We start from the raw sequence: 25,927 nt of genomic DNA on the forward strand, positions 1-25,927 counted from the left end.
TAAACAGACTACGAAAATCAGGCCCGCTCCACCCTGATCACTGTGGTCAAAGTGCGCCCCTCCGTCATACGTATCTGTCCCCTCTGCTCTCCTCTAATAGGAGGGGCAAGCATAGGTTTTATAGATGGGTTAACAAACCCTTAGGCCCCTTTCACACTGGGGCGGTTTGCAGGCGTTTTTGCGCTAAAAATAGCGCCCGCAAACCTAAAACTGCCGCTACTGTTTGTTCAGTGTGAAAGCCCGAGGGAGCTGCCGCAGCGGCCATTAGATCTTAGTCTCATCCTACAGCAAAAGCCATGGTCCTCAGAGAGCTTCCAAACCATCAGAGGGATCTCATTGTTCAAAAGGTATCAGTCAGGAGAAGGGTACAAAAAGAATTTCCAAGGCATTAGATATACCATGGAACACAGTGAAAAGTCATCATCAAAGTGGAAAAGATATGGCACAACAGGGACATTACCAAGAACTGGACGTCTCCTCAAAACTGATGAAAAGATAAGAAAACTGGTCAGGGAGGCTGCCAAGAGGCCTACAGCAAAAGGAGCTGCAGGAATATCTGGCAAGTACTGTGTGTGGTATATTTGCAATTGGTACAATTTCCTGTATTCTTCATATGTCTGGGCTACGGGGTAGAGTGGCAAAACAGAAGTTTTTTTTTTTGTTTTTTGGGGTTTTTTTTAAAGAAAAAACGTCCAAGCCCAGCTAGACTTTACAAAAACACATCTGAAGTCTCCCAAAAGCATGTGGGAAAATGTGTTATGGTCTGATGAAACCAAGGTTGAACTTTTTGGCCATCATTCCAAAAGATATATGTTTGGTGCAAAAACAACACTGCACATCCCCAAAAAAACACCATAACCACCGTGAAGCATGGTGGTGGCAGCATCATGCTTTGGGGCTGTTTTTCTTCACCTAGAACAAGGGCCTTAATCAAGGTAGAGGGAATTATGAACAGTCCTAAATACCAGTCAATATTGGCACAAACCCTTCAGGCTTCTGCTAGAAAGCTGAACATGAAGAACTTCATCTTTCAGCACAACGACCCAAAGCATACATCCAAATCAACAAAGGAATGGCTTCACCAGAAGAAGATTAAAGTTTTTGAATGGCCCAGCCAGAGCCCAGACTTGAATCCCATTGAAAATATGTGGGGTGATCTGAAGAGGGCTGTACACAGGAGATGCCCTCGCAATCTGACAAATTTGGAGTGATTTTGCAAAGAAGATCGGGGAAATATTGCCAAGTCAAGATGTGCCATGCTGATAGACTCATACCCAAAAACACAGAGTGCTGTAATAAAATCAAAAGATGCTTCAACAAAGTATTAGTTTAACGGTGTGCACACTTATGCAACCATATTAATTTTATTTTTACTTCCCTCCACCTAAAAGATTCAGTTTGTTGTTCAACCAAGTTGTACAGTTTATAGGTCACATTAAGGCCTCATGCACACTGGACAGACGTTTTTACAGCTGCTGTTTTCGGCTTCAGACGTTTTTTTTTTTTCTACAGTCAATAAACTCCCCAGCACGTTATACTATGTGTCCATACACACATAGGCCATCAGCAGTTTTTTGCTGGGGCGTTTTTTTTAAACCAAAAAACTAGTGGGTTCTGAGAGGAGTTCAGCTGTAAAAACACACAAACATCAAAAAACGCTGATAAATGCCAATAAACGCTCAAAAACCATGGCTCACCAGCGTTTGACGTTTGTGATCCATTGATTAAAAAAAAAAAAAAAAAAAAAAAAACACGCTATTGCAAAAACGTTGGAAAGCCCACTGTAAAAGTTACTAGCGTTTTAGAACGTTATTTTAATGTCCAGTGTGCTTGAGGCCTAAAAGGTGGTAAACATTCTGAATTCATCTGTCTTTTTTACATCACAGAAAGCTGACATTTTAACGGGGGGTGTGTAGACTTTATATCCACTGTATATAGTAGTCTTGCGACTTCTATCAGTGTCCAGCCAAGCACTGGTTAAATCTTGTAGTAGTTTTCTGACTGTCCATTGAGAGTGCACAGCCCCTGACCCTTTGGACAGTGCTGATTGGCCCTGTGCTGAGCACATGCACCCTCCTCCCAAGATAAAAAAAAAAGTTCCCATCTTCTGATCCTCCCCTTCCACTGCCCTCTGATTATTTCCTGATAAGTCTATGGAGTCAGGCTGCACATGCTCAGTTTGGTGTGTAAAGAGGGTTTGTTTTTTTTTGTTTTTTTAAACACAATGCAGAGGATTAACCCCTTAGGTTCAACAGTGAGTATAACAAGTATATGTTTTACTGCATATACAGACTGATTTTACTGTTATGGGTTTAGTAACACTTTAAACATATCAAACCCCCCTTCATAACTGGATATCTGTGGAAGTGGAAATTTCTAGGCAGACTGCATTTGCATGCATTGAGGGAAACAAAACAACAAAACAAAAAAAAAAAAAAAAAACACACCTAAAGCCCGGATTCAATTTGTTCAGACTCGTGGACCATAACAACCCAATGCATTTCAGAGTTTTAAACTGAATGGATTACCTGGTGTGCAAGATTTGCTCAAAAAAAAAAAAAAAAAAAAAAAAAAAAATTTGCACAGCTACATACAGACACAAAGGAAGCCATTTAAACAGATTTATTGGTGTCTACGACACAAAGTAGGCAACAAAAAGCCCAACTCCAGATAACACGTTTTGAGCATTTAAAGCAACAACTATATTTTCCTTCAGCAAAAAATAAAATTTTGGTCTGCATGTTACATGCTAAAATTACATGGTATAGCAAATAGAGTTTTTGCTATAGTGGTCCTTTAAGCTGGTGGTACACGTTTCAATCAGAATGTACAATCACCTTTCAGTCTTAATGATTAACAATAAATCAAAGTGAAGGTCTCTAAACAAGCCAAAACAAATTCTATCCAATCAGGCAGACTCCTGCACTACATAGCAGACGGTAGATTTAAAGGACATAGTACAATCTGATTGTAATGCGTACGATACGATTAACTTTTGGCCGTTTCCTTACAAGGAGCAAGTCACGGTGATCCTTACCCAATACTATTGTCAAATATCAACTGTAATTGCCAAATACTACACACATCCAACAGCAAACTGTACATGTTGGCAGGTGGAAGATTGCCAGGGGGAAAAAAAAAAAAAAAACACAGTAAGGCTCCTTTCACACGGGACGGATCCGTGTTGATCCGCCCCGTGTTTATCCGCTGCTCAGCGGGGATCGTTCCGTTTTCCCCAGCTGAGCAGGCAGATGACAGGGCGGGACCCGCACACTGTGCAGGGACCGCCCTGTCAGATCTCCGCTCTCCCCTATGGGGGATCGGAGGAACACAGACCGTCTGTCCGTGTTCCTCCGATCTGCTCTGCAGACGGATAGAAAAATAGGATTTTCTTCCGTCCGCTGAATCGGACGAGAGCGGAGCCGGACAACATCGGGTGTTAGCGGATGTACATCCGCTGACACCCGCTATCCCATAGGGATGCATGTATGTCCGTATTTCATCCGAAAACAGATGGATGAAATACGGACATACTGTCCGCATGTGTGAAAGGGGCCTAAGGAGGAGAATTGTTCAAATCTGAAGCAGTTATACACGACAATAAGAGAGGAGAGAGAGAGAGAGAGAGAGAGAGAGAGAGAGAAGAGAGAGAGAGAGAGAGAGAGAGAGAGAGAGAGAGAGAGAGAGAGAGAGAGAGAGAGAGAGAGAGAGAGAGAGAGAGAGAGAGAGAGAGAGAGAGAGAGAGAGAGAGAGAGAGAGAGAGAGAGAGAGAGAGAGAGAGAGAGAGAGGAGAGAGAGAGAGGGAGAGAGAGAGAGAGGAGAGGGAGAGGAGAGGGAGAGGGGGAGAGGGAGAGAGAGAGAGAGAGAGAGAGAGAGACTTTTAAATTAATATCAATTTATAAAAAGAATATGAATTTATTGTTGCCCATTATTGGCACATTTAGGCACAAGAAAATCAACAAAAATGCATTCTATGTAGGTCTTCATGCTAAAAATCCAACATGCTGGTTGTACCAAAGTAAGTGCATTGCATACTAGCACATTATGAAATACTTACCTTAGAACCAAGTCCTCCAGCAGTGCGCTGTCACTGCTAAGTGGGCTGACATTTTCCCAGGGTCTTTCTTCCGGGTTGGCGGGCTCCAACGCTGTGAGTGGACGGAGCCACAATGACATCATGACATCACTACCACGCGAGAACCCCCTTGGTTCCAGCACGGTATGGCCAGACCTTCAGAGCGTATGCGCCGGTGAGGTCACTGGCTGCATCCAGGGTGAATATCTCCTAAACAGTACACATTAAGAGAATCATTTTTACCTACAGGTAAGCCTCATTATAGGCATACCAGTAGGGGGGGGGGGGAATAAATAAATCTTTCTTAAAGGAATATCCACTACCAACATTTACCTATAAAACAATGTCAAACTTTGGTTTGGCAGCAAGTTTGTGACCTCTAATGAAGAAGCTAAACAAAAAAAAAAAAAAACCCCCACACACGTTTCTAGCATTTTAGCATTTCCACAGAGGTACTTTGTTTTGGAGGACCCAAGAGCTCCCCAGCGGACCGCTCTCAATGAGTTCCACTGTTCTCAGAAATTCTTGCAGTGGCAGTTTAGAATTTTGAATGGACCTCTGTGCATTAGTAACCACAATCTATTCATTGAAAACAGATAAAAAAAAAAAAAAAAGGACTATACAATCCAGCTACACAGGAAAATACAAAACTGAAGAGTAAAGATCTGAAACACAATAGTGTATGCAACTTCCACACAGCTCTATGGATCCACATACAATCTGCATTTAGTAAAAATCTGAAGACAATCCATTGCAGAGTGAAATGTTGTAAAGGACGGTGCCGATATCTGGTAATCCGGGGTACAGAAATACTGACAGGCAAGTGTTCCCCAAATGACTAACAGACAAGTTCTGTATCAATGCAAATACATGGTGGAGCATTAGCACCAATTCTTTATACACATTTTGGGCAGATACAGAACAGAAAATAAATCGCATTCCTGTCCGAACATTTGAAAGATGATGTTCTTTACAATCACAACTGGAGGGGAGCGCAGTCCACAACATCTACAAAACACTGGTGCGCCAAACTGCCTGTATGACATACATCTTAGCATTGATCAACTCAATATACATTCAGAATTAATTGTGACTAATGAGGATCTCCTTTAGCAGACAATCTACAGCCCTACATGCAGTTATCTGCTCAGATTTACTTTATTTAATAGAAAAAAAATTGATACTAAACACACTGTTTAATTTACAGTGTCCCTTCTATTTCTGTATATGGATGGCACTGTAATAAAAAAAAAAAAAAAAAAAAAAACAGTGAGGGAAAAAAATATTTGACCCCCTGCTGATTTTGTACATAGGTAGGATTATTTTAACAGTGAGAGACAGAACAAAAATATCTAGAAAAACACAAAAAAAAAAAAAAAAAAAGTTATAAAATTGATTTTCATTTTATTGAGTGAAAGTAGTATTTGGTCTCCTATCGGTCAGCAACATTTGACTCCCAGGTATCTTCTATACAGGTAATGAGCTGAGATTAGGAGCACTCTCTTAAAGGAAGTGCTCCTAATCTCAGCTTGTTACCAGTATAAAAGACACTCTCAGCTTGTTACTGTGTTTAGCTGGTTAGTGGGCTTTGAGGAGGAGGGGAGAGAGTGGGATATCAATTACCACTGTGTATACACCCATGTGTGTGTCTATAGTCACATGGGCTGCTCAGATGTGATGGGAAGGAAATGCTCAGCATAGAAACTCACTGAAAACTGAGCATGTGCAGAGCTGCCACCTTTAGAAAACGAATCTCATAGTGACAGAGTACGAACAGCATTGAATACACTATATCAGGGATATGCAATTAGCAGGCCTCCAGCTGTTGCAGAACTACAAGTCCCATGAGGCATAGCAAGACTCTGACAACCACAAGCATGACACCCAGAGGCAGAGCATGATGGGACTTGTAGTTTTGCAACAGCTGGATGTCCGCTAATTGCATATCCTTGCACTATATTGATAGCTTATGATGTGGGTTTAGTAACAAAATGTGAAGGCTTTAGTATTAAAGGGTCATAAAACACACATCATTAAAGTAGAACTATAAGCAAGACTCCTCCTCTTTCCCCCCTTTTAACTTACTGGCCAGTGCGGAGTTCCCCTTCATTGTGACTTTGTGCATTACTAAAATCCCTACTGACAGGTGATCACAATTCTTTATTGAATTGACTAATGTATCTTTTTTGTGGCGTTTACCTCACATTAACAAAATGTGCAGTATTTACCTAGCATTCAATATTTTACTTTGAGATATTGACTATTATCTTGTGCCATAGTTCCAAAAATGGACCACGTGATCTTCATATCGCACGCAAAATCCTTTAGTGAATTGACCCCTCAGTCACTATACAATTTTGTTTGATCGTTCCCACCATGCTTGTGATACCGTTATGATGCTAAAATAAAGATACTGAAGAGTGCAGCAAATTCCGGACTTTCCGCACAATTTGTCTTCTGTATTCTGCAAAAACAAAACCTGGTTGATCCTGCTGATCTGTCTTCCCCTTCTGTTTATGTCCCCACTGCAGTGAGGGATTTTGCAGTGCAGGGATGGCGACTCTGCACATGCTCAGTTTTCAGTATTTTCTACCCTGAGCATTTCTTACCCATCACAGCCCATGTGACTATAGAGACATATGTGGGTGTACAGTGGTAAATGACAGCCTACTTCTTCCAATAGGAGTAGGATATTACATGCAGATTGATGGAGGCTTCACCTCCCTCTTTTTCTAAGACACAGGCTTGAGGGGCATGACAGCCTGTGACACGCAGAAATCCAACCCACATGTTCTCGCCAAAAAATTTAATAAAAGGATTCAAATCTATATTTGCATGGCAATTTAAAACAGTTTATAGATATTATTATGTTTAGTCTGTATCCCAAAGGATTTTTCTTGAACATGTGACCAGCAGAGGACTAGAAATTCCTCCTGCCACTGTTCCCCTACAGACAGCCTGGGAAATAGCTGGGTCATGTGACCGCTGTATATCAATTAGGGAAAAGGTAAAATTACAATGCCATCATCCACATATAGAAAGAGAAGGAACAATGTAAATTAAACAGTGTGTGTTCAGTATCACTTTAAGTCACTGGGGCTGATTTTCTAAAGGCAAACAGGTTGTTCACTTTGCAGGGAAATTTTCCTTTTTGTGCTTCCTGAATGTGGCAAAATTTCACTTTCCACAGTATACTCAAATATGTGCCAAAAACACACATTTTCACTTAAACACGATTGGATGATGGAAGTCAGCAGAGCTTCAACTCATTCACATAAACATAAAATGGTGACAGCAGCAAAAAGACCAAGTGGTCCATTGAGTCAGCCCCATTCACCTTGCTTGTGTGAATGGGGAAATCAATACCCCCCCCCCCCCCCCTCGCAAAAACAGGATCTGTCTATGGCCAGTGCCAACAATCCCTCCTGGTGAGACATGGTCATTCTCTCACATGTGGGGGGGGGGGTCACACGTTCCCCCAGGAGAAGACCGTGCTTATTTCTAGCAGCTACTCGCAATATTTGCAAGTAAATCCGGAAGGCTGGTTGTACCAAAATTTGATTGGTCACTTTGGTACCTGCAGCCTGCCCATACACTGTCTATGGCAGGCCTTGGAAAAAGTACAGGTTGACTGAAGAAAAAATAAAACATAAAAGCTCATTAAGCATAGCCAACAGGAAAACAAATCTGCTGGTATAAAAAATGATCAACTTTTGCGAAGGAGCTGGGTGGAAAATTGTCAGCCAAACAGTGAGTGAATCCAATCAGATAGAGGGACAGTTTGGGTATTCTGCGGACCGCCAGCAGTAAGCATACAATAGCTGTCAGGAAAGATTCATCCATCCGTATTGATCAGCATGGATGGAGAAAATTTGATTTCTCCCATTCCTTCAGCAGGCTGAATGAAAAATGTAACTGTCGCATTAATCACTCTTTAAAGTGATTAAGTCTCTTTTAAAAAAAAAAAAAAAAAAAAAAAAAAAAGAAAAAACAAACATGTTATATTTACCTGCTCTGTTGCAGTTGGTTTTGCACAGAGCAGCTCGGATCCTCCTCTTTTCGGGTCCCTCTTCACTGCTCCTGGCCCCTCCCTCCTGTTGAGTGCCCCCACAGCCAGCAGCTTGCTATGGGGGCACCTGAGCAGAGTCACAGCTCTGTGTATCCATTCAGAAACAGAGCCCTGACCCGACCCCTCTCTCCTGATTGGCTAACTGACTGACAGCCGCGAGGACCCAATAGCGCCGCTGCTGTGTCTCAGCCAATCAGGAGGAGAGTCCCAGATGGCTTAGACACTTGTGGGCTTCGCTGGAGAGAGAGATGGGATTCAGGTAAGTGTCAGGGGGTGCAGGGGAGGCTGCTGCTCACAGAAAGTTTTTTATCTTAATGCATAGACTGCTTGAAAGTGGTTGTAAAGCCACTTATATAAAAAGCTCCCATCCCCTCCGTATTAAAACAGTAAGTTCCCCTGTGTGTGTTATATAATAAATATGCTTATCTGTACTGATAACACACTCACTGTGTTCCTGCACTCCGGTGCCTCCTCTTCCCGGCTCATTGTTCCAGTGGGCGGGGCCGAGCACTTCCAATTACGTCAGCCGGGGAGGAGGGGAGAGAGCCGAGGAGCCACACGAAGATGCTGTGTTATCAGTACAGATAAGCATATTTATTATATAACAGACACAGGGGAACTTGTTAGAATAAAGGGGGGATGGGAGCTTTTATTAATAGGAAAGCAGCAGAGGTGGGCGCTGACACGAGCAGAGAAGGGGGGGGGGGGGGGACACATGAGACAGATAGCTGGCTGCGGTTGACAGAGGTATGTACGCCGACAATGGTGTCAGGGCTCAGCAGCCCTGACATATCGGAATCAGCTTATGGGGGGGGGGGTAAAGCCAGGCAGAATCAGACAGGTATTACAGGTGTTATAGTGGGCCAAATGGCAGCACAAGCACTATGCTGTATAACATGCTTTAAGGGAATAGGATCTGTTCTTTTTTTGTTTTTTGTGTTAAACGCTTTAATGCAAGATTGAGTCTGCTCACACTAAATTAAATTAGAAGAACCTCAAAGAGCCATCAGACAAAAGGATGCCAATCCCAAATACGAGACGGAAACCCAAAACCAGTCATGGAAGTATAAAGAATATGGTAGAGCGGCCAAAAAACTAAAAGAACACATCAAACAATAAAAAAAAAAAGTTATTCTATTATTTATAGGATAACTAAAGCATTTTTTTCCTGTTTGTGTCCCCATTAGGGGGATTCACTCTCTCCATGTCCTGAGCACCAATGTCACCAAAATGAAAGAGAAGGCAAATCCAAAATTTTGAGGTGACAGAACAGGAATAGAGGGGAAATCTTCCAATAGGGACACTTGATCCTGGGACAGCCGTCTAAAGGGGAAATCCCTCACGTTGCAGATAAATGCTCTCGCTACCTGTCTAGTCAGACAAAACTCTCGGAAGACTTATATGCTAGGGGGAAAAGAAAAAAAAAAAAACACAACCTTTGACTTAGGATTATAACTTCTCCCTACTCTTTCCAAAATAAAAAAAAAAAAAAAAAAAAAAAAAAAAGTTTTGAAGTTAATTTTTATAGGGATATAAAAATTGAATTGAAAAGAGCAAAAAAGGAATCAAAGCAAAATTTTATAACTAAACTACATTTTGATCCAAACTGGTAATTTGTGGCTCTTCCCCCAAGTTCTCTTTTAAAGCATATTTGACATGAAAAGGCATCATCTGTTTACCTTGCAGCTCCCACCCCGCCAATATAACGAAAAAAAAAACGGACGCTTATCTTATTATACCAGTGTGTCTGGCTGCTTTCTGAAGGTTCACTGGGGCTCAGTGATAGATGGTGGGAAAGCCCAGGTTCCCACATCTTAGAAGATACCCCAGCCCTGTACAGAGTACATTCTCATGGGATTTGGGATCCTCAGCTTTCCCAGGATCCTGCAGTGAGGAAGGCAATTTTAGATAACACTTTCAGTTAGGATGGGATCACACCATAGTGCTGCATTCTGCATAGCACCGCAAACATACCCTGCACTGGACCGCACACACCAAGAAATACAACTCCGCACTGTAGAGAATGGTGTGAAGCGTATTCTTGTGTTTCCCCTGACAGCGCAATGATGTGATTGGGCCCTTAGTGGCTTTCATTCAGGGGGTTGTGGGGGGGGGGGGCTGCAAGCTCCACTTTAAAGAAGTTGTAAGCCCAGATGCTTTCTCCGGTTCTTTGGGATGGATATGCCAACTGCAATTAATTTCTAACTAGATAATGACCCAACAAGAGGGGGGTAACTGCCTAGGAGCAGCATAAACCGTGGTGTGTATATAAAGTGGTTGTAAACTTCAGACATATCCCTCTATAGTGTGTACTTGTCTCAATCCACAATTCCAATTTCTGTCTGTTGCTTCATTCCGCTGCTATCAGCAGGAATCACTTCTGACACCAAGAGGAAAAAAGTGACAGGGGAGGGACCACAGCACACAGCCTGTGATTGACAGCCTCAGCTCTGTTCCTGTGTGAAACGAGGGGGGGTCCCTTCCCTCCAATCAGCTCTCAGAACTCTCCTCACTGAGTGCTGCAGAGTAACTTCAGCTATCTGCCCCCTTTATTCTGACTGCTTAGGACAAGCTTTACCAATTCTGGATTTTGAACAGATGTAGAGAAGAATGCAGATAAACAGGTACAACTTATGTAGGAGGAATTTTTTTTTTTTTTTTTTTTTTTTATATCTCTGTATCAGTCACTTCACTGGGTATATGGACGGGTTTACAACCACTTGACAAGAGGCCAATATGGGCAGAGCCAATCAAGACCCAGGCACAAAATGTTAACATGCTCAGCAGTGTACAGAACAAGATTTTGCGGGCAGCAACATCCTATGTAAAAATCATTTGCATGGAGTCTTACTGCTATACCACTGCAGGCTACAAATTACCATTACTGGAAACAGTACACTTTGCACATCTTGGAAGCATTCATTGTTCTATACATCAAAATAAGAACACCACAACAAAGCAAGTGACACAGCCTTATAAACAAAGCAGAGTGTGCGCCATATTCCCAACAACCCTTTACTCTGGTAACTGGTTTACTGCACCGAGTACATCACTGTACAACCATCAATATTTAACTATTCACAAATCACATCCAAGAGGTTTACTACTTTTTACAGCACCATAAAGCAGTTCTCACTTCTGTCGTATCTTCTGTCGTTTAGTTCGCCAAGGCAACAGCTTGGAATTTTGATTGGCTCTTTTATGTAAAACCAACTGACTTGTTTGTACCGTCATTTATTAACTTGTCAGCATCTAGCCTACCAGACTTGGCAGGTAAAATAAAAGATTACAACCCATATTATGTGTGCGCAGGCATGGCTCGGAGGACCGGAGTTAAAGATGATTACAACATGGCTTGCTTAACCACTTGTCTGCTGGGCACTTTTACCCCCTTTCTGCCCAGGCCAATTTTCATCTTTCAGCGCTGTCACACTTTGAATGACAATTACTCAGTCATGCAACACTGTACCCAAACGACATTTTTATCATTTCTTTGAGACAGATAGTGGCGGTATTTAATCAACACTTTTTTTTGAGCAAAAAATAAAAGTTAGTTAATAGTTTGATATAAAATGTCCTTCACTGACGTGCGCTGATGAGGCAGCACTGACAGGCAGGCACAGTTGGGGCTGCACTGATAATCAGGACACTGATCATCCGTATACAATGAGAGAATAAAGGATTTGATCCCCTGCTGATTTTGTACATTTGCCCACTGACAAAGAGATGATTAGTCAATAATTTTAATTGGTAGGTTTATTTCATCAGTGAGAGAACAAAGAAATCCAGAAAAAACGCATTTCCAACACATTATAAATTGATTTGCATTTTAACTACTTAAGGACCGGTCCTATCTTTCAGATTCGGTGATAAGTGAAAAATATTTTTTTTTGCTAGAAAATTACTTAGAACCCCCAAACATTATATATTTTTTTCAGACACCCTAGAGAATAAAATGGCGGTCATTGCAATACTTTATGTCAAACCGTATCTGCGTAGCGATCTCACAAGCAAATTTTGTTTGGAAAAAAAAAAAAAAACACTTTTTTGAATTAAAAAAAAAAAATAAAACAGTAAAGTTAGTCCAATTTTTTTAATATTGTAAAAGATAAATGTTACGCCGAGTAAATTGATATCCAACATGTCACACTTCAAAACTGCACCCGCTCGTGGAATGGCGACAAACATTTACCCTTAAAAATCTCCATAGGCGACGTTTAAAAAAAAATCTACAGGTTGCATGTTTTGAGCTACAGAGGAGGTCTAGGCCTAGAATGATTGCTCTCACTCCAACGTTTGCGGTGATACCTCACATGTGTGGTTTGATCACCGTTTTCATATGCGGGTGCTACTCACGTATGTGTTCGCTTCTGCACACGAGCTCGGTGGGACAGGGCTCTTTAAATTCATTTATTTTTTTTCTTATTTATTTTACTTTTTATTTTTACACGGTTGTTTAACCACTTTAATACCGGGCACTTAGACACCTTCCTGCCCAGACCAATTTTCAGCTTTCAGCGCTGTCGCAGTTTGAATGACAATTGCGGTCATATAACACTGTACTCAAACTAAATTTTTATCATTTTGCTCCCACAAATAGAGCTTTCTTTTGGTGGTATTTCATCACCTCTGCGGTTTTTTTTTGCTAAACAAATAAAAAAAGACCGAAAATTTTGAAAAAAAATTAAAGTTTTGCTTTTGTTTCTGTTAAAAAAAAATTTGTAAATAAGTACGTTTTCTCATTCACTGATGTGCACTGATGAGGTGGCACCAATGAGCGGGCACTGATATGCGGCACTGATGGACAATTATGGGTGGCACTGGTTGGCACTGATAGGCGACACTGCTGGGCACTGATAGGGTGGCACTGTAACGCGGCACTGATGGGCATCCCTGGTGGCACTGACAGTGGTAGGCATTGGAGTGGGCACTGATTGGCAGCTGCCTGGGCACATAGTGGCATTTCCCTGGGGGTCTAGGGGCATACCTGGTGGTCCAGTGTGGATGGCTTCCCTGGTGGTCCTGGGCGACTTCCCTGGTGGTCCTGGGCGGGATCCGAGGGGGGGCTGTGCTGATAAACAATCAGCACAGACCCCCCCTGTCAGGAGAGCAGCCGATCGGCTCTCCTCTACTCGCGTCTGTTAGACGCGAGTGAGGAAAAGCCGATCACCGGCTCTTCCTATTGACATCGTGATGAGCCGTGATTGGACACGGCTGATCACGTGGTAAAGAGTCTCCCTCAGAGACTCTTTCCCTAGATCGGTGTTGCAGGGTGTCAGACTGACATCCCGCAACAACGATCGCCGCGATGCGCGCCCCCGGGGGCGCGCATCGGCTCGATATTCCTGATCATGTCATATGACGTCCGGTCAGGAATATCAAACCACTTTGCCGCCGTCATTTGGTAATAGGGCGGGCGGCAAGTGGTTAAAGAAAATTTTTTGGGTCACAAGGAATGTAAACATCCCTTGTAATAGAAAAAAAAAAAAGCATGACAGGACCTCCTAAATACGAGATCTGGGGTCAAAAAGACTTCAGATCTCATATTTACACTAAAATGCAATTAAAAAAATCCCCTTCAAGACCATTGGGTAGAAGGGACATTTGATGTTGCTTCCGCCATCCAATGGTGTGGAGCCGAGTGGGGGCCATCTTTCCATCACTCAGCATCCAGCCTGTGAGGGAAGAGGACCCGATAGTCTCCGCTGCTGCCAAGGGCTCCGGTAAGCGGCAGAGACGACCGAAGCGCGGTGGGAGCCCTCTCCCACCACCGATAAAATCTCGTGATGAATCTGCTGCCATAACAACGGTATTCCTCTTCAAACAGCCGACATGCAACTGCAGCAGGCGGTCTGTAAGTAGTTAATGAGTGAAATAAGTAGGGGTGCACCTAATGGAAATTTTGGTGCCGAAACTGAAAATGCAGGATGCACTTTGCCGAAAATGACAGTTTTTAAAAAATATTTATATTTTTAAATATAATTGTATTATATGCAACTTTAATATCATCAATTTAAATTAATATGAATTTATTGTTGGCAATTATTGGCACCTTTAAGAGCAAAAAAGGTCAAGAAAAATGCAATCTCTAACCATCTCTTGTATCATGTCCTCAGTCACCTAAACTTCAACACACTGCTAATAGTATTAGCAAAATTTCCCATTCGGTGCACCTCTAGCAGACATGATACAAGAGATCAATGCAGCCTCACAAGTGCCCGTCACATGCAGCCTGTGCCCGGATCAGAGCGGCGATCTCCGTGTGTCACGGATCGGATTTGAATTGCTCGGGCTGCAGTAACAATGTCCCGCCTCCTGTGATCACGTCTCGCCACTGGGTCAGTGTGCCGTCTATCACAGGAGGCGGGACATGGTTACTGCAGCCCGGGCAATTCCGCTCCGCGACACACGGAGATCGAGGAGAGAAGGAGGGAGTGAAGGACTGGGTGTGCCAGGATGACACTCCCACAATGGGCGGCACCTGGACAGACCACGCCCCTTTTCGGCACCTGCTCCCCCCCCCCCTTTCGGCCAATACCAAAAACACAATTTGATCATTTTCGGCAGCTGAAATTTTGGTGCATCTCTAGAAATACGTTTTTTGATTCCCCATCAGCAAGATTTCTGGCTTCCAGGTATCTTCTATAGAGGCAATAAGCTGAGGTTAGGAGCACTCTCTAAGACCCCTTTCACACTACAGCACCGCTAAAGCGCATGTCTATGTTCACACTGCTGTGGGTTAGAAATCAGAATTACAGCTGTACTCCAAACCCGCATGTCAGTCCGACTTTGGGATTGATGTCAGACATTCTTGGGGGTCCTTGCACAGATGTCTATTCAAATCGCCCCTGAAGTCGCAAAAAGTAGTATAGGAACTACTTTTGGTAATCGGTGCGGTGCCAACTTTGCAATTCAGACAGTACCATTGCCGGCAATAGTCGCCAAATCAGCCCAATGTGAACGTGGGCTTAAAGGGAGTGCTCTTAATCTCAGCTTGTTACCAGTAAAAAAAGACACCTGTCCACAGAAGCAATCAGATTTAAATCTCTCCACCATAGCCAAGACCAAAGAGCTCTCCAAGGATGTCAGGGACAAGATTGTGATCAGGGACACAGCCGATCAGATCTCTGCCCATGCGTGCAGGAAGCGTGATCACAGGACAACGTCCATAGGCGCCCTCCTCCCGGCAATGTGAACCCATGTTGTAGTGACCTTTTGACTATAGGATGGGAGGGGTTAAAGGGGTTGTAAACCCTCATGTTTTTTTCACCTCATGCATCCTATGCATTAAGGTGAAAAAACTTCTGATAGTGACTGGCCCCCCTGGCACCCCCCCCCCCCCCGTTTTACATACCTGACCCCCCTCGATGGGGACGCGTTGGACCTCTCTGCCCGGGGGTTCCTGGCTCGATTGTATTGATAGCAGCGCAGCCATTGGCTCCCGCTGCTGTCAATCAAATTCAATGACACGGGGGTCCGATTCCTACATTCTGTGTCTATAGACGCAAATTCTGGACTCGCAAGGTAACCCCCCCAGGAGAGTGCTTCTCCTAGGGCAGTGATGGCGAGCCTTGGCACCCCATATGTTTTGTAATTACATGTCCCATGATGCTCAACTACACTGAAGAGTGCATGAGCACCATGGGAAATGTAGTTCCAAAACATCTGAGGTGCCAAGGTTCACCATTACTGTCCTAGGGGGTAATACGTTGCGGAGGAGGAGCCAATAGCGCCGCTGGGGGACCCCAGAAGACGAGGCTCTGGGCCACTCTGTGCAAAAAGAACTGCACAGTGTAAGTATGACATGTTTGTTATTTTAAAAAAATCACGAAGCTTTACAATCAATCACTTTAAGGAGACCTTGGTCATGAAAAAAAAGAAATAAAAAGGAAAAATAAAATAAAATAGACAAAGCTCTGGTGAATGAAGAGGACACAGTAAAGATCCTTTGAACGGCTTTCCGGTGAAGAATACCAGAACAGGACCAGGTAAAGCCAACTATAGTGTATGAAAATCTTTGTCAGTTACTAATAAACCAGCAAAAACGACCTCTCACCCAACATCCTATGAATGATAAACTAAAGGAGCAGAGCAGAAAATTGTCGGCTGAAGAGCTGCTGCATACAGTCATCAGATGCAATAAACCAGCATTGTGTAGCCTAGGTCCACACTAACACAGTGCGGAAAACCCCACAGTTCCTGTGCGTTTCCCGTACCGCACTTAAATCGCACTGCCCTTGTGATTTGCAGCAGGTGTCAGTGCAATCTTAACACCACCCTAAACGCAGGTCAAACGCAGTGCGTTTACCCACACCGGATGGTACAAACCGACCATGCAATCCTGTTGCAAAATTGGTGCGATGCGGTGCAATTTGAGCCCATTCAATATAGGCTCAAAATGCAATTATTTTAGTAAACAAACTACTCAATATCTTTTCTCATGAGCATTATATAGCAGTCTTGTGACTTCTATCAGTGTCTGGTTAAAACTTGTAGGAGTTTTCATTCTCCTCTAACTGTCCTATGAGGCTGAAGGACCTCTGACCCTCTGTCTAGAACAGTGCTGATTGGTCCTGTGCTGATCACATGCACCCTCCCATAAAAATAAAAAAACTCCAGAACTACACACCAAACTGAGCATGTGCAGTTTGCCCCCAAGACTCTGTACTATTAGGAGATGGATTGGGGACTATAGAAGAAAGGGAAGATCAGAGAAGACAGGATCAAACAGCCTTTTTTACACAAGGCAGAGAATGGCCCCCTTACATTCCACAGCGAGTATAACAAGCATGCTTTACTGCATATACAGACCAATTTTACTGTTGAGGGTTTAGTAACATTTTAATATTTATAATTGCCTTTTTGCATTGTGTGGATTCTTTGCCCTCTTGAAGCGCTCAGGACAATGCTGCTATTTTAACTTTCTGGTGTTAGAGATAGCATGTTCCCCGCCCGGCCTAGTGTGTCCCCCATAACCCCCCCCCACTGGCTGCTACATCACTGCCGTGTTCAGGAGTGACTGGCAGCCTGTAAAGTTGGTGGTGGGGGCATCTGAACCAAAGGTAAAGGAAAACTAAAGAGCCATAAAAGGTGCCATCTAAATCTGTTTGATCTGCAGAGCACATGTGATCAGTTTTGAAACCAGCCTGACAGAGGAAGAAAAATCAACACATGGGACACCTCATACTAACTGAAAAATAATGTTCCTTGTGCTCGTTTCCATTTTTATTTTTAGCTAAACTTAGCCTTTAACGAAGGCCGAGGTAAGGGATGTAAGATTTACTTATTAGCTGCGCAATGAATTGACAGAAATGTTTTGTGAAATAGTTATTGGGGCTTTAAAAGCAACCCTTTTCCTTGCACATGGAAACAGTGGTACAGAAACCAAGACCATGCATAAACCCATCAGCTTATAAGCAACTTACTGGTGAATTTTCCCTGTAAAATAAAAAAAATAAAAAAAAACACACACATGGTCTTCAGACTCTTATTCCTGCTGGCCATTTGCCATCCTGCCTCCTGCACAGCATAGATAAGGAGAAGCCTGGCTGCAGCCTACAAGTAACATTTCAGCCCTCCCTGTCAGTCATATGTCCCTGCTGTCTGCATGTGTCAGGGGGAGGGGTTACAGGTGGAGATTATGGCTTAGCTGTTGACTTTCAACAACAACAAAAAAAAAAATCTGCATATTGTTCAGGGAACCATTATTTGTTTAGGACAGTGGTCTACAAACTGCAGCCATTTGCATACCCTTACCTGGCCCTTAGGGCACTATTCCTCCCACCAACACCGGGGCACCATTCCTCCCACCGACACAAACAATGGGGCACCATTCAGGGGCGGACTGACCATTCGGGCACTGCCCGAGGGCCCCATGCCACTAAGGGGCCCCCATCAGGGTTGCCAGCCTCAATAAAACCAGGGACAGTATGTAAAAATCTGTGCTTTTTTAAAAATCCCAAGATTATAGCTGCCCCCCCTCTCCAGTATCTTTTCAGTGTGTGTATACTGTGTGGCCCCATAATCTACTGCCTGGGGGCCCCAAAATCTCCTATTGCCCGGGGGCCCCATGAGTTGTCAGTCCGCCCCTGGCACCATTCCTCCCACTGACACCAACAATGGGGGCAATAATATTTCCATGAATACCAAAGATGGGACATTGTTTGCTCCCACTGATGCCAGGGCATTTTCTACTTCCATTGGCCACAGTTCTGTCCCTCTAAAGTCTGAAGCACAGTAAACTGGCCCTTTGTTTGGAAAACTCCTGGTTTAGCACCTACATTTTGAGAAACGAGAAATGTATTAGAAACGGTTGTTGTAGCACTAAGGGTCCTTCAGTACGCTCGCCCGTGTACAGACTCCGCTTTGCAGGGATTGATCCGCTGAGCAGGCGAATGACATTCTCCACTCACTGTGCGGAGATGGACCTGTCAAAGCCCCGCTGTCCTCCATGGAGATCGGATGAAAATGGACCGCGTGGCCATTTTCATTCGATCCTCTCCAGACGGATGGAAAATATATTCGGCCGGTAGTGGACGCTTTTAACCCCCACAAGCGGCCGAGGAAAGGGTTAAGTTCGCCTGTGTAGCGCCGCCCTTCATTTCAATGGGCAGGGGCACTTTAGGAGTGGTGTATACACCTCCCCACCGCCACAAAGATGCTGCTTGCAGGACTTTTTTTTTTAACCTCCTGCCAGCGCAGCGCCCCAGTGTGAAAGGACTCAGGCTTTCATGTTGGGGTGGCAGGGGAGACATTTTCCGGGCGCTTTACAGGTGCTATTTTTAGCCCTTTAGCACCTGAAAAACACCTCAGTGTGAAAGGGGTCTAAAAGGAAATCTTTCCTAAAAAGGACCAAGTAAAAAGTTCTTTCAAATGGTACTTTGTGGCGCCTGCTTCTAGGCAGTGCCAGTAAACTTTTAGGACTCATGCACACAAACTCATGCAAAAAATAAATAAAACACTGCTTTTACAGGAGTTTGCCTTTTTTTCAGCCAGTAAAAGCACCTTTATGAAAGCCTATGTGTCCATGCACATTCAGGCATAGTATTAGAAGAGGAGAGTTTAGAAACTGGGGAAAAAAAAAAAAAAAAAATCACCACCAGGAGAGGAGCAGAAAAATTGCTAGACATGCCCAAACACAAGCGTTTGGGCTTTAATGTATGCCAATGGCCAGAAAAAAAATTAAGTCTGGCCAATGGAATCCATTAATACTCAAAAGCTTGAGTGCAAAATATAAAGACTGATGTTTTTATTTTATTTTTTTAAGCAGCTTCTCCCCTGTCAGGAGAAAAGGCATGCAGAGGGGCTAAACCATCGCCTTGTATACATTAGGCCTCATTGAAGGTTCACCTTGTACAGTAAATGCATTTAAATATTTCAGTTCAGACCCCACAAAGCCCAATTTGCCAGGCCAAGTGAGAAAAGTGAAACCCCCTTCTTTACCCACTGAACACAAGCCACTGCCCACTCAAAAAAAAAAAAAAGTTGGGCACAAACCCTCCCCCAAGTTAAGGCCCGGGTGTAAGTCTTCAACCACATACCCCCAAGTGAATGCACGGGTGCAAACCTACACCCCCTTTCAAGTGAAGGCATAAGAGCGAACCAACTCACCCTTCAAGTGAAGGTAAAAGTGCAAACCTTCTACCCCTTCCATGTGAGGCAAAGGATAAAGCCCACACTGCCCCTCCCCCCAGAGGAAACCTTAGGCCCCTTTCACACGGGCGCCTCCGCTTACTCAGGAGGGGATGAAATCGCAGTGGTGATCCCCGCTGAGCAGGCAGAGGACAAGTCTGTCTCTGATCACTGTGCAGAGTGGAGACAAACCCAGTCCAGCTCTCCTCTATGGGGAAATCGGGTGAAAAGTGACCGCCTGTCCGTTTTCACCCGATCTTGTCCGATCCGCCACTGGATTTGGCGGATAGGATCGGATAGCGGCAGACGTCAGCGGACATGTCACGTCCGATCAGGTCTGCCTGAAAAACGGACAGGTGGACCTGATCGGACAGCCCATGTGAAAAGGGCCTTAAAGTATAACAAAGGCAATTTTTATTAGCACTGTATAGAGTGGAGAGGAATTAGAACCCCTGACTGTTTTTATTGCTGTCTGGGCCCCCATTACGGAGATTCACCCTCTCCTTGTCCTGTTTACTATTACCATAGAAAGTGAAAGTAAAAAAAAAATCTCACATTTTGGGTTGTCCCAGAAAAGTAACAGAGGGAAAATCTTTCAATTGGAACACTAGTTCTGGAGACCTGGGGGACCCCAACGAATCCCATTTGCAGGGATCTCATCTCACTTCCTGCTAGGCTATAAGACAGGAAGTGAAGGAAAATCTCTGCAATGGGACACAGATGGCAAACAAAAAAAAAATCTCACAGGGGTTATAACCCTCCCTTGCTATATCCAAAATGAAAAAAAGTTTTGACTATAGTTCTACTTTACCTGGTTTGGGTGCAACACCCCAAGTGTGGATGTTGACGCAAATCCTCCCCCTGAAATAAAGGTGCAACACGTTCCCCCACCCCTTCAACTCCACAACTGATGGCAACGCTACCAACAAGAAAATGCACGGGCACATCCCTCCTTCCTACACCAAAAGGCACAAAACTTCACCCCTTCCAAGTGAAGGCATGGGTTCAAACCTTCGCTCCCACCACATGTGAAAGCACAAGCCTTCATCTCCCCCCACGTGAAGGCACAGGCGCAAACTTTTGCCCCCACCCCCTCCAAGTGAAAGGCACAAGTGCTACGCTCTCCCCCAAGCAAATACATTAGCGCAATGTTCCCCCTCATAAGGGAAAGCCTTTACCCCCAAAATTAAGGCACTGGTGCAAAGTGAAGGCATGGGTGCAAACCTTCTCCCCCTTACAGGTAAAGTCACGGACCGAAACCGCTTCCCCCTCAAACTGGTGACATGGGCACATTTCCCCCTCCGTAACTGCTGGCAACGCTACCTAAAACGTCCAGGCAGGAGCACAAACCTCCATGTCTGACCGCGCCCCCCCCCCCCCCCCACACACACACACACACACGAAAGCACGGGCCCAGACCTTGGCTCCTGCCCCCTTCTACGTGAAAGCATGGGCACAAACCTCGCACCGGGCCCCTTTATGGAAACACGGGCGCAAACCTCGGTCCCCCCACACCCCATGAAAGCACCACACGGGCACAAACCTCCACTCTTCTACACCCCCAGGTGACATCGCGGGCACCCCTATCTCCATGGAAATGCAAACCTCACTCCAAGTCCCTTCTCCATGGAAACACAGGCGCAAACCTCGCTTCGGGCCCCTTCTCCATTGAAACACGGGTGCAAACCTCGCTCTCACCCCCCCCATGAAAGCACGGGCACAAACCTCGCACTGGGCCCCTTCATGGAAAAACGGGCGCAACCCTCGGTGGTTCCCCCCCCCCTGAAAGCACGGGCACAAACCTCCATTCTCCCCCCCACGTGACATATCACGGGGCAACCCCTTCTCCATGGAAACATGGGCGCAAACCACGCTCCAGGCCCCTTTGTCCATGGAAGCATGGGCGCAAACCTCGCTCTCGCCCCCCCCCCCCCCCTCCTACATGAAAGCACGGGCGGAAACCTCGCTCCAGGCCCCTTCTATGTGAAAGCACAGGCGGAAACCTCCACTCTTGCCCCCCCCCACGTGACATCATGGGCGCAGACCTTCGCTCTTGCGCCATCCCCTTCTACATAGAAACACGGCACAAACCTCGCACCGGGTCCCTTCTCCATGGAAACACGGGCGCAAACCCCCCTCCGGGCCCCTTCTACGTCAAAGCACGGGCACAAACCCCCTCCGGGCCCCTTCTACGTGGAAGCAAAGGCACTAACCTCACTCCGGGCCCCTTCTACATGGAAACAAGGGCACAAATCTCACTCTGGGGCCCTTCTACATGAAAACAAGGGCGCAAACCTCACTCCGGGCTCCTTCTAGGTGGAAACACGGGCGCAAACCTCACTCCAGGCTCCTTCTACACGGAAACACGGGCGCAAACCTCCCTCCGGGCCCCTTCTACGTCGAAGCACGGGCGCAAACCTCCCTCCGGGCCCCTTCTACGTGGAAACAAGGGCGCTAACCTCCCTCCGGGCCCCTTCTACATGGAAACAAGGGCGCTAACCTCCCTCCGGGCCCCTTCTACATGGAAACAAGGGCGCTAACCTCCCTCCGGGCCCCTTCTACATGGAAACACGGGCACAAACCTCACTCCGGGGCCCTTCTACGTGAAAGCACGGGCGCTAACCTTCACTCTGCCCCCCCGCCACGTGGCAACACGGGCTCAAACCTTTGCTCCCCGCCCCCCCACGTGGCAACACGGGCTCAAACCTTCGCTCCCGGCCCCCCCACTCCGGGCCCCTTTTACATGGAAACACGGGCACAAACCTCACTCCAGGCCCCTTCTACGAGAGCACGGGCGCAAACCTCACTCCGGGCACCTTCTACATGGAAACAAGGGCACAAATCTCACTCTGGGGCCCTTCTACATGAAAACAAGGGCGCAAACCTCACTCCAGGCTCCTTCTAGGTGGAAACACGGGCGCAAACCTCACTCCAGGCTCCTTCTACACGGAAACACGGGCGCAAACCTCCCTCCGGGCCCCTTCTACGTCGAAGCACGGGCGCAAACCTCCCTCCGGGCCCCTTCTACGTGGAAACAAGGGCGCTAACCTCCCTCCGGGCCCCTTCTACATGGAAACAAGGGCGCTAACCTCCCTCCGGGCCCCTTCTACATGGAAACAAGGGCGCTAACCTCCCTCCGGGCCCCTTCTACATGGAAACAAGGGCGCTAACCTCCCTCCGGGCACCTTCTACATGGAAACAAGGGCGCTAACCTCCCTCCGGGCCCCTTCTACATGGAAACAAGGGCGCTAACCTCCCTCCGGGCCCCTTCTACATGGAAACAAGGGCGCTAACCTCCCTCCGGGCCCCTTCTACATGGAAACAAGGGCGCTAACCTCCCTCCGGGCCCCTTCTACATGGAAACAAGGGCGCTAACCTCCCTCCGGGCCCCTTCTACATGGAAACAAGAGCGCAAACTCCCTCCGGGCCCCTTCTACATGGAAACAAGGGCGCTAACCTCCCTCCGGGCCCCTTCTACATGGAAACAAGGGCGCTAACCTCCCTCCGGGCCCCTTCTACATGGAAACAAGGGCGCTAACCTCCCTCCGGGCCCCTTCTACATGGAAACAAGAGCGCAAACTCCCTCCGGGCCCCTTCTACATGGAAACAAGGGCGCAAACTCCCTCCGGGCCCCTTCTACATGGAAACAAGGGCGCAAACCTCACTCCGGGCCCCTTCTACATGGAAACAAGGGCGCTAACCTCCCTCCGGGCCCCTTCTACATGGAAACAAGGGCGCTAACCTCCCTCCGGGCCCCTTCTACATGGAAACACGGGCGCAAACCTCACTCCGGGCCCCTTCTACATGGAAACACGGGCGCAAACCTCACTCCGGGCCCCTTCTACATGGAAACAAGGGCGCAAACTCCCTCCAGGCCCCTTCTACATGGAAACAAGGGCACTAACCACCCTCCGGGCCCCTTCTACATGGCAACAAGGGCGCTAACCTCCCTCCGGGCCCCTTCTACATGGAAACAAGAGCGCAAACTCCCTCCGGGCCCCTTCTACATGGAAACAAGGGCGCAAACTCCCTCCGGGCCCCTTCTACATGGAAACAAGGGCGCAAACTCCCTCCGGGCCCCTTCTACATGGAAACAAGGGCGCAAACCTCACTCCGGGCCCCTTCTACGTGGAAACACGGGCGCTCTCCTTCACTCTGCCCCCCACCACGTGACAGCAAGGGCGCAAACCTCCCTCCAAGCCCCTCCTACACGAAAGCACGGGCACTAACCTTCGCTCTCACGCCACCCCCTTCCACATGGAAACGCGGGCGCAGACCTTCACCCCACACCTGATAGGGTGGGCACAGAACGCCCCCTAGTGACAGCACTGGTCAGACATAGAGGGCTGTATTGATGACAGCTTGTCACTCATCTCAAATACTGCCCCCTAATGGTGAGAATAGAAATATCCGCTGAACAGGTCCCAGGTCCCCCCAGTAATGGTATAGGACCCCCCAGACCTGTCACTGGTACAATACCCCCCCCCAATAATGGCCGCCATACTCACATCTCCGGAACCATTTCAGCCAGTAGTGGACGATGATGGAGTGCTGCTTCTTGTTCTCGATGCACCAGGTGGACAGGTTCTGGATGGACTCCATAGTATTGGTGACACCCTGCAGCTTGCGGTCCAGAGCGGCCTCCAGGGCCCCGACAGAGGCCTTGCTGCTGCTGCCGGCCGCCATGTTGGTTCCCCACAATGCCCTGCGGCGGGTAGGAGTGGGGGGTGTAGCAGGTATATGGCGCTACAGGCCTCTCGCCATGACAGGACTGGCGACGAGGGAAGGACGGGACACGGCTGCCACACCACACACAACGTTTAATAGGCGATTATAATTGTATGACGGCGGAGCGCGCACACGAGAGCGACCAACGCGTGCGTCACCAGCGAACTGACACGACCCGAGAGCGCGCCTCGATGCCCGCGCTATATAATGGAGAGCGCGGGCACGGCAGCGAGAGCGCGAACCGAACACGCCCCCTCCCTTTCGCTGCTTGTTCGTACACTCCGCTTTACTGCTCTATGGACACGCCCCCTTACTACTGTGCGGACACTCCCCCTCACCACTGTGCGGACACTCCCACTGCTGTGTGTCTCCTCAGAGAGAGGCGGGAAAGGCAGAGCCTGACCTGTCCTGAGTAGAAATACTGACTGAGGAACAGTGACTGGCAGTGCCCATCCATAAGGAAATATTAAAATAACGCGGAGCTTTGTTATTACACTCTTTTCAATGTAAAAAATAAATACATATCTGATGGGTTGCTCATAGGAAAAAGAAAAGGGTTTAGGTCGCGTTCACACCTGAGTTTTTGGTTCTTCCAATCCCAAAAGCGTGACAACGCTCAAGTGGAAGAACCCCATCATTCTCAATGGGCCTGTTCACACCTGAGCTCCAGGTCACTAACATTTTCTCACAGCCAAGGTCCGAATCACAAGTCTGTGCTATGACTCAGAAAGATTGTACGCGTCTCCGTTCCTTTTTTTTGGTGCAAACCGCGCTCTCCACCGATCTTGTTACTGTTTCCTCCCCACACTGTGGTAATACTCTGTAAATGTCCCCAATAGTGTCCCCCCCTTACATCAGGTGCCCCTACCAGAGTCATTTATTACATTGGGTGCCTCCATCAGACTACCTCCATAAATTAGTTGCCACCACCAGAGTACCCCTTATATCAGGTATATCCATCACATCAAATGTGCCCATCAAAGTGCCACCTTACATCAGGTGTCCCCATGACATCAAATGTGCCCATCAAATTGCCACCTTACATCCGGAGTGCCACCTTACATTAGGTGTCCCCATCACATCAAATGTGCTCATCAAAGTGCCACCTTACATCAGGTGTCCCCATCGCATCAGGTGTGCCCATCAGAGTGCTCCTTTACATTAGGTGAGCCCATCAGAGTACCCCTTTACATCAGTTGTCCCCATCAGAGTGCCCCTTTACATCAGGTGTCCCCATCACATCCAATGTGCCCATCAAATTGCCACCTTACATCCAGTGTGCCCATCAGAGAACCCCCTTACATCAGATGTCCCCATCACATCAAATGTGCCCATCAAATTGCCACCTTAGATCCAGTGTGCCCATCAGAGTGCCACCTTACATCAGGTGACCCCATCACATCAAATGTGCCCATCAAATTGCC

At 46.5% G+C, this 25,927-nt stretch overlaps 1 protein-coding gene across 2 annotated transcripts in view; it reads right to left on the bottom strand.

The window, feature by feature from the left end:
• The window catches only part of RPRD2 (regulation of nuclear pre-mRNA domain containing 2), a 134,017-nt gene extending 109,269 nt beyond the window's left edge, over positions 1 to 24,748 (bottom strand). For both annotated transcript variants that reach the window (XR_012237159.1, XM_073610355.1), the window contains exon 1: positions 24,284 to 24,748. Coding sequence is in view for 1 of the 2 variants with exons in the window: in XM_073610355.1 (XP_073466456.1) it covers positions 24,284 to 24,461 (178 nt within the window). In the remaining variant the exon portion in view is untranslated. The remainder of the gene's footprint in view (positions 1 to 24,283) is intronic.
• Positions 24,749 to 25,927: the final 1,179 nt, after the last annotated feature.

The sequence above is a fragment of the Aquarana catesbeiana genome, linkage group LG13, assembly GCF_042186555.1.
Source record: "Aquarana catesbeiana isolate 2022-GZ linkage group LG13, ASM4218655v1, whole genome shotgun sequence".
Classification (NCBI taxonomy): Eukaryota; Metazoa; Chordata; class Amphibia; order Anura; family Ranidae; genus Aquarana; species Aquarana catesbeiana.